Consider the following 9794-nt stretch of genomic DNA (forward strand, 5'->3'; position numbering starts at 1 on the left):
GGTGAGAACTGGACCACAATCCTTCGCGCGACCCCTGACCTGATCTTGACACCTGACCTGCCGTCTACATGCCAAACACGACACAAATCAGTCAACTGCTTGTACCCCTTCAAAACCCCCCACCACCCGTTTTCTTTGGATACACGCTTTAACTACACACGTCACATGCCGACACAATGTTGATCATTGTTTCAATAATTTGAAGATGGTGCTTGAAAATTAACCACGTGAAATGAGTATTTCGGTGTTTAGCCAAAAATGTTAAAGTTTCTACCACAGACATACACATGTATACATACATACGCACGCACGCACGCACAGACAGACAAAGTTTACCATCGCATAGGCTACACTTACGTGAGCCAACAAGCTCTGAACATTAAATATATAAAAATTATTATCAAAATTAAATTGTCCAGATCAATTTAAAAACACTTTCATCTTATTCCTTGTCGGTTCCTGATTCCAAAAACATATAGATATGATATGTTTGGATTAAAAACACGCTCAGAAAGTTAAAACAAAGAGAGGTACAGAAAAGTGTGCTATCCTTCTTAGCGCAACTACTACCCCGCTCTTCTTGTCAATTTCACTGCCTTTGCCATGAGCGGTGGACTGACGATGCTACGAGTATACGGTCTTGCTGAAAAATGGCATTGCGTTCAGTTTCATTCTGTGAGTTCGACAGCTACTTGACTAAATATTGTATTTTCGCCTTACGCGACTTGTTTAAGCTTAACATCCCAATACTTTTCATCTTTTCCCTTGTAGAAAGAGATGGACTGGGCAGAACTAGTTTAGCAGCTCTACGCTGGAGCGAGTTCAGCTTCTTCAAGTGAACTTCACTACACCCGTCCCATACTATGGAAGCATAATCAATATGGGGTTTTATGTGGGCATTGTAAAATAGTTTTCGTGTGTCTAGATTAATAATGCTTTGTAACTTTGACAAAAGAAACAGGTTTTTAGCAATTTTTTTGCAGATTCCATTGATGTGAGTCTGCCATTTGAGATTATTATCAACAGTAAGTCCCAGTAAACGGTGCTCAGCTACTTGCTCAATGGAGTGCTCATTTAGGGACAGACTCAGAGTCATTTCTGAAAGTTGATGTTTTTGGCGAGTGCTGATTATCATAGACTTTGTTTTAACTGGATTAATAAGCATACGATTTGCAGAACACCACTCAGAAACCTCATTTAGGCTCTGTTGTAATTTGTCTTGAATTTGTGCAGGGCTTTTCCCTGTTGCATGTAAGGTAGTATCATCTGCTAACATATGACACTCAACAGATTCAGACTGTAGGTACAAGGGCAAATCATTTATATACATGCAAAATAATACAGGTCCCAAAACAGACCCCTGTGGCACTCCACAGGTCCTAAAACAGACCCCTGTGGCACTCCACAGAGAGAGAGAGAGAGAGAGAGAGAGAGAGAGAGAGAGAGAGAGAGAGAGAGAGAGAGAGAGAGAGAGAGAGAGAGAGAGAGAGAGAGAGAGAGAGAGAGAGCTCAGAACTCAGAATTTTTATTGTAAACCACACTGTTGTGTTTGTACAAGGGGGGAGTGGAGTTTACATTTCAATGTATACTCTCTCAGAGACAAGTAAGAACAAGTGCATATACAGTGCTAAGGGTTGAAACATATCGATCGGAAATCATTTACACACATTCATTTTAGAGAGAGAGAGAGAGAGCGCACGCGGGCTTTTTTCTCCTAAACATTACCCTTTAATCAACCTTTATTGACTGACTTGAAGACCACAACACTTTTCCACGGACTCGACAAGAAATCCAACTGTCAAATCTGACCACCCCCCAATAAAGGAAAGGCCCTGCTTCTCCACGTGGGGTACGAAACTCAAACACACACACACAGATATCCTGAGGCCCAATGCATAGCGTCACCCCTAAAATGTACTACTCATGGACCCGTGTGACTTGGAATAATAGGCCGTGAAAAGTAGGATATGCGCCGAAATGGCTGCGATCTGCTGGTCGATGTGAATGCGTGATGTATTGTGTAAAAAATTCCCTCTCACACGGCATAAATAGATCCCTGCGCCTTGAGTCCGAGTCTGGAGATACGCGCGCGATATAAGACTTCATATAATAATAATAAGCGATTGGACTTGTCTACTTTGGTCAGTGCGGGTAGGGAGGGCTGTTCCAAGTACAAAGCGACTGTTCGCATGATCGCCCCTAATATGCATGCATGGACTCGGCCGTCAGCGAAGAGATGGGTCCATTTACTTGAAAATGGGTAGAGAGGGTAGAATTGAGTTCGCTGCGAACAGTTCGCCGCGAACATAGCGTTGCTTACAACATGAAAACTTTTTGTCTCTTCGCGAACAGAACGTCCGCTCTATGCAACGCACCCCAGGGCCCGTATGCATGAACTAGAAGTAAGAAACACTGGAAGTAGAGGCCTCTTTTCGAAGTGGGAACTCCCGAAGTCAACTTTCTAACACTGTTCACAATGCATGAACTGACTTGAACGCCAAAGTAGTGACAGCGAGAGTATTAAGGTCAAGGTCGGGGAAATTGGGGGAATCCCTACTAATACGCATGCGCACGTTTCTATCAACATGGCAGTCAACGAAAATGGCAAGGCACGTGTGCCGCTCAAAAAGAAAGTAGACACGGAGGGGCGTTCTGCGCCTTTTTCAGATGGTGAAATTGCTGTACTCTTGACAGAAGTGTTTTACGAAAGAACGGTAATTCTGTCCAAATTTCAGAACAGTCTAACTGTTAAACATAAAGACGCTGTCTGGTCCAAAATTGCCAAAGAAGTGTCGGTAGCTCGCTCTCTCTCTCTCTCTCTCTCTCTCTCTCTCTCTCTCTCTCTCTCTCTCTCTCTCTCTCTCTCTCTCTCTCTCTCTCTCTCTCTCTCTCTCTCTCTCTCTCTCTTACGACACACGCACACACAGACAAACGTACACTCATGCACATACTGACACTATGACACAAGTGACACTGACGGCACACATAAACACACACACACACCACACACTCAGTGCACACACACACGCGCGCGCGCGCTCGCGCGCACACATATACACACACACACACGCACCCATACACGCACGCACACAGTCACAAACAAATAACCACACACTCACTCTCTCTCACTTTCTCTCATTCTCTCTCAATCTACACTCATACACACACTGAAACTATGATGACACAAGTGACACGTCACACACACACACACGTACACACACATACACACACACACACACACACACACATACTCACCGTAGTGACACACATAATTATACACACGCGCGTACAGTTGAAAGTCAAGACATGATATGATTTTTTCAAAGCATAGGAAGGTTTCTTTTGCAAATGAATAAAATTAACACAGAGGCAAAACCCGGTTTTTGCAGCCGGAATGCAATTGCGGAGGCTTAAAAAGGAAAAGATTAATAAAAAAAAATATATAGCTCCTGGCGGAACTTGAACCCGGAGCGAATGAACGAGAGTCCGGAACCGTTACCACTGCACTATGTTACTCGTGTAGAAAAGAGGCATGATGAAAAAAGTCATTCTGAGTTATTCAGTCGTGCTGGTTTGAAAGCTCGCCACCTTCGCCGAATGACTCGAGCACGTTTTTTTCGGTCAGTAACTGATCGAACTGTCGCTTTTGAGTCACTCTATTTTAAGCATTTCACCTAAATTAAACAAGAATGTCACAGTCCGTGTCTATGGTGCAAGGTAGGTCAAGGAGACCGTCTCATTGTAGCCAAGTTACGACAGTTGCTCGATTGACGCATTTCACGTCTTCGATATTGTGTCTGAGATCATTTCCCAATGAGCTGCCTTTAAAAACGGAATGTCCTGCAATTGTAGTATGCGCTGGAGGTTTCTTTTGGATGGGTAAGGACCCTTGAGATGCGATATCGTCGTATAATTATGTCAAGCGAGAGGCCCTTGACATTGGAAGTGGGAACTTCGAAAGCAAAGTTGCCAGCTACTCGGTATGCACGAGCTAAATTGAACGCCGAAGTAGTGGCTTCGAGAGTTCTGAGGTCAAGGTCGAGAAAATTGGGGGAATCCCAATTAGTGCGCATGCGTTTGTAAACGGTAGGCTTGGTGACCAGAAGAAACGAATCTCATCGCGAGTTCGTAAATGGGCGAACGTTGATCGCGCTGTAGCTTTTACTATTATTGTTGTTTTTAAATGGTTGAACGAAAGCTGTGATGATTGTCCTTAAATAGAATGACTGTCTATAATAATGATTTCGTTGACCAGAATGTTGGGGACAATAAAAAAAAAGGTTGTTAATGTGCTAGCGAAGTCGGTTAACTTAAAACTCTTTTTGTAGTGTTTTTTTAATGATTGTGTATCGGTAAAACTGCTGGACAAAAATAGTTTGGTCAGAGCGAATGTTTGTGTTACTGGTAAATTTAAAAAGGCAGAACTCCATTTTTTGGGAATCAAGATATAAGGTGTAGTGAAAAGAAGATAAGTTCAGCGAATTTCATATTATTTGAGAAAATGTGTGTCCGAATTTTTAAAACAGAAAAATCGTTGTACTTAGGTGTTTGTAAATTACGTTTGTCCTCGTTAATTGTGAAGAGGATGTATGTTTATATAAAGTTCAAAGTCAAGATTGGATTTTTGTAGCCGTGCGTGTGTGCATGTGTATTAGACATAATACATAGACATAGAACACTTTATTATCTCAATTACGATAAACTCGGGTGTGGTGAATCACAATAAACAGCATAAAACGTAAGAACATGAATAAAATATCAAGGCGCAAATATAGTCAGCTCATCATAGTGTGGGGAGTGGGTACACACACACACACACACACACACACACACACACACACACACACACACACACACACACATACACACACACACCGTCGAACACACACATAACATCGAACACACACACACACACACACACACACACACACACACACACACACACACCGTCGAACACACACACACCGTCGAACACACACATAACATCGAAAACAAACACACACACACACACACACACACACACACACAAACACACACACACAAACACACACACGCAAACACACACACACACACAAACACACACACACACACACACACGGCACGCGCGAACACGCAAACAAACGTATGAAGGAACAGACGCACATGTACAATTATACCCGCACGCACGCACACACAGGCAGACAGGCACTCGCACAAATACATACACACACACACACACACACACACACACACACACACACACACACACACACACACACACACACACACACACACACACAGATAAAGCAATGACAAAAAAAATAGCAGAAACTTACGCTTCAACATTCGAACACACACACACACACACACACACACGCACACGCACACAAACACACGCACGCACGCACACAAACACACACACACACACACACTCACACATGCACACAACGACGCCCATGTTCATAGAAACACAGTAACCCCCTCGTATAAGCGGGAATGAAAGAGTGGTGGCCAATGACCCAGAACAAACAAAAGTCAAAGCTGGCAACTCAGCCGGTTTGTATTCAGGGAAATTTGCACGAAATGCATGCAGAAGATACGACTTTTCCCTCTATTTTCTCTCTTTGGGAGCGTCAGCTCGGTTTGACATGAAAAACTGAAGAAAAGCCCTGCCTTTTTGCACTGAGAAACTGTGGAAGTAGCGTGTTTACTACTGGGTCTGGCTGTAGTACATTTACCCTCATTTACTTCCTCGTTAGCTTCCAAAGTAAACTCTTTTTTCGTCCCATGCATGCGAAAGTGAGGATGTACTTCCGATGTCACTCAAAACTTTAGAAGTAGTCGCAAAATACCCTGAGTTACTTCCTCGCTTTGCTTCGAGGTAAACCCTTTTTCCGGCCCATGCATACGAAAGTGAGGCAAGTACTTCCGATGTCACTCAAAACTTCGGGAGTTGTCGCGAACTTCCCCCATAAGCATACGGGCCCAGGTGTGAAAACCAAAACAGAACAGCGCGATGACAGCCAACATTTCTATCCCCGACTGACAAACAGTAACACTGTATGCGAACTGACTTGGGTCAACGATCAAACCAGCACGGCCCGAACTGAATTTGTTGTGCTGCCATTATCGTGCGCAATTCTGGTAAAAATATAAACCCGGTATTCCGAATTGAGTATAACGAAAGCCGATGTCAAATATACACAGGGATATTTTAAAATGACTTTCAAACTGTAAAAGCAGATAGCAGACCTTTTTATAAGCAATATGAATGACTGAATGTCCACATACAAGTCGAATGACGCCGTCCATTATGCTGACAATGGGAACTAGCTTTGCGCATAAATTCATTGACATGAATTTCGACTGCGGAGGCTTTTGGCAAGCTGAAAACAGGCACGGGCAGGTTTTAGTGGAAAAAGTAAGTGTTTTTAATGAAAACGTCGGAGTAATGGGATAAATAGCTTACTCACCTCGTCCTGAATATCTTGCATATTTTCCCTCGGGTCGATTTTCATGTATTACCTCGCCAAAGGCTCGGTAATACATGAAAATCGACCCTCGGGAAAATATGCAAGATAATCAGAACTCGGAGTGTGTAACCTATATATGTAATCCCCTCTCTCACAACGCTATGCCTCCCTGGAGCAAATTTTTGATTAGTGCTTTTGTGAACAAGAAACAATTGACAAGTGGCTCTATGTATCCCATCTCCCCCCTTCCCTCCGTTGCGATATAACCTTGAACGGTTGAAAACGACGTTAAACACCAAATAAAGAAAGAAAGAAAGAAACGCTATGCCTAGCATTTGTCACATACCACCTACTTGTGGTTATTGTCTTTATATCTGTCCTGTCACTGCTCAATACTCAGTTTACATCATTTATGCAACCAACGTATACATACCTTTTTCTGTGCTCCACAAAGAAAAGGGTACTTTCTCAGCTCGGTGAATATACAGGTTATCATTACGCCTTCTCTATTGCTCGTCTGCCTTTAGACCAAGCTTAGTCATATCCATCTGACCAACACCGACTTTGAATACTCCAAACGTCTTGGCGAGTACCCACCGCACAACCGTCTTCGTTGCCGGCTATTTGAAAAATCCTCCCTGACTACGCCTAGATCATGTGACCTGACTTTCCCGCCAGTCGTGAACAGACCGTCCCATTCGCGCAGTGACACGCGACAATATAGTCCGTACTTCATTTACAGATTCCTGACACACCTTAATTGTGTTTCGCAGATACCAACACCCTGGCCATCGGACTGGGCGCGGCGGGTGGTGTCGTGGGGCTTGCTACAGTACTGGCACTCTGTCTGCTCTGGCGTCCAAAGCGTTCACACGCGAACAACGACAACAACCCCACAGCCAACGCCACACCCACCGCCACCAACGACAACCCCACAGCTGAAACCGCTGGGGAGTCTTCAAGCAAGACTGGCCCTGTCACTGCTCAGCCTGCAGATAGTTTAGACTCGAAGGTTGATGGGATGAGTGTCTCAACCACGAGTGAGTTTGATGACATAACAGAGTCGGACATTGACACATAACTTGCATCTTGACCTCAGTCGATTTCAAAGCTAGTGCTTTTTTTTTGTTGCTTTTTTTTAATTTTTTTTTTATATTTAGTCAAGTTTTGACTAAATATTTTAACATCGAGGGGGAATCGAAACGAGGGTCGTGGTGTATGTGCGTGTGTGCGTGTGTGTGTGTGTGTGTGTCTGTGTGTGTGTGTAGAGCAATTCAGACTAAACTACTGGACCGATCTTTATGACATTTGACATGAGAGTTCCTGGGTATGAAATCCCCGAACGTTTTTTTCATTTTTTTTATAAATGTCTTTGATGACGTCATAACCGGCTTTTCGTGAAAGTTGAGGCGGCACTGTCACGCCCTCATTTTTCAACCAAATTGGTTCAAATTTTGGTCAAGTAATCTTCGACGAAGCCGGACTTCGGTATTGCATTTCAGCATGGTGGCTTAAAAATTAATTTATGACTTTGGTCATTAAAAATCGGAAAATTGTAAAAAAAAAAATAAAATTATAAAACGATCCAAATTTACGTTTATCTTATTTTCCATCATTTGCTGATTCCAAAAACATAAACATATGTTATATTCGGATTAAAAACAAGCTCTGAAAATTAAATATATAAAAATTATTATCAAAATTAAAGTGTCCAAATCAATTTAAAAACACTTTCATCTTATTCCTTGTCGGTTCCTGATTCCAAAAACATATAGATATGATATGTTTGGATTAAAAACACGCTCAGAAAGTTAAAACAAAGAGAGGTACAGAAAAGCGTGCTATCCTTCTTAGCGCAACTACTACCCCGCTCTTCTTGTCAATTTCACTGCCTTTGCCATGAGCGGTGGCCTGACGATGCTACGAGTAAAATGGCATTACGTTCAGTTTCATTCTGTGAGTTCGACAGCTACTTGACTAAATATTGTATTTTCGCCTTACGCGACTTTTTTTTGACCTCAGTTGCATGCAGGCTGCTTCAACCCTTCCTTGTTTTCTTCTCTCTTTTTTCTTTCCTTTTTTTTTCCTGTCTTTTTTTCTTGTAAATAGGCGGTGAGCATCCTTCTTCATTGGTCTTTTTATATTTAGTCAAGTTTTGACTAAATATTTTAACATCGAGGGGGAATCGAAACGAGGGTCGTGGTGTATGTGCGTGTGTGTGTGTGTGTGTGTGTGTGTCTGTGTGTGTGTGTAGAGCAATTCAGACTAAACTACTGGACCGATCTTTATGACATTTGACATGAGAGTTCCTGGGTATGAAATCCCCGAACGTTTTTTTCATTTTTTTTATAAATGTCTTTGATGACGTCATAACCGGCTTTTCGTGAAAGTTGAGGCGGCACTGTCACGCCCTCATTTTTCAACCAAATTGGTTCAAATTTTGGTCAAGTAATCTTCGACGAAGCCGGACTTCGGTATTGCATTTCAGCATGGTGGCTTAAAAATTAATTTATGACTTTGGTCATTAAAAATCGGAAAATTGTAAAAAAAAAAATAAAATTATAAAACGATCCAAATTTACGTTTATCTTATTTTCCATCATTTGCTGATTCCAAAAACATAAACATATGTTATATTCGGATTAAAAACAAGCTCTGAAAATTAAATATATAAAAATTATTATCAAAATTAAAGTGTCCAAATCAATTTAAAAACACTTTCATCTTATTCCTTGTCGGTTCCTGATTCCAAAAACATATAGATATGATATGTTTGGATTAAAAACACGCTCAGAAAGTTAAAACAAAGAGAGGTACAGAAAAGCGTGCTATCCTTCTTAGCGCAACTACTACCCCGCTCTTCTTGTCAATTTCACTGCCTTTGCCATGAGCGGTGGCCTGACGATGCTACGAGTAAAATGGCATTACGTTCAGTTTCATTCTGTGAGTTCGACAGCTACTTGACTAAATATTGTATTTTCGCCTTACGCGACTTTTTTTTGACCTCAGTTGCATGCAGGCTGCTTCAACCCTTCCTTGTTTTCTTCTCTCTTTTTTCTTTCCATTTTTTTTTTCTTTCCTTTTTTATGTGTTTTTTTTGTTTTTTGTAAATAGGCGGTGAGCATCCTTCTTCATTGGTCTTTTTATATTTAGTCAAGTTTTGACTAAATATTTTAACATCGAGGGGGAATCGAAACGAGGGTCGTGGTGTATGTGCGTGTGTGTGTTTGTGTGTCGGTGTGTGTGTGTAGAGCGATTCAGACTAAACTACTGGACCGATCTTTATGAAATTTGACATGAGAGTTCCTGGGTATGAAATCCCTATACGTTTTTTTCATTTTTT

General features: G+C 41.9%; 1 protein-coding gene across 2 annotated transcripts in view; it reads left to right on the forward strand.

Annotated features, from left to right (window-relative positions):
- LOC138973754 (uncharacterized) overlaps window positions 1-8526 on the forward strand; it is a 279057-nt gene extending 270531 nt beyond the window's left edge. For both annotated transcript variants that reach the window (XM_070346471.1, XM_070346472.1), the window contains exon 8: window positions 7226-8526. In XM_070346471.1, the coding sequence (XP_070202572.1) occupies window positions 7226-7533 (308 nt within the window). In that variant the 3' untranslated portion in view covers window positions 7534-8526. The remainder of the gene's footprint in view (window positions 1-7225) is intronic.
- Window positions 8527-9794: the final 1268 nt, after the last annotated feature.

The sequence above is a fragment of the Littorina saxatilis genome, linkage group LG8 (assembly GCF_037325665.1).
Source record: "Littorina saxatilis isolate snail1 linkage group LG8, US_GU_Lsax_2.0, whole genome shotgun sequence".
Lineage (NCBI taxonomy): Eukaryota > Metazoa > Mollusca > Gastropoda > Littorinimorpha > Littorinidae > Littorina > Littorina saxatilis.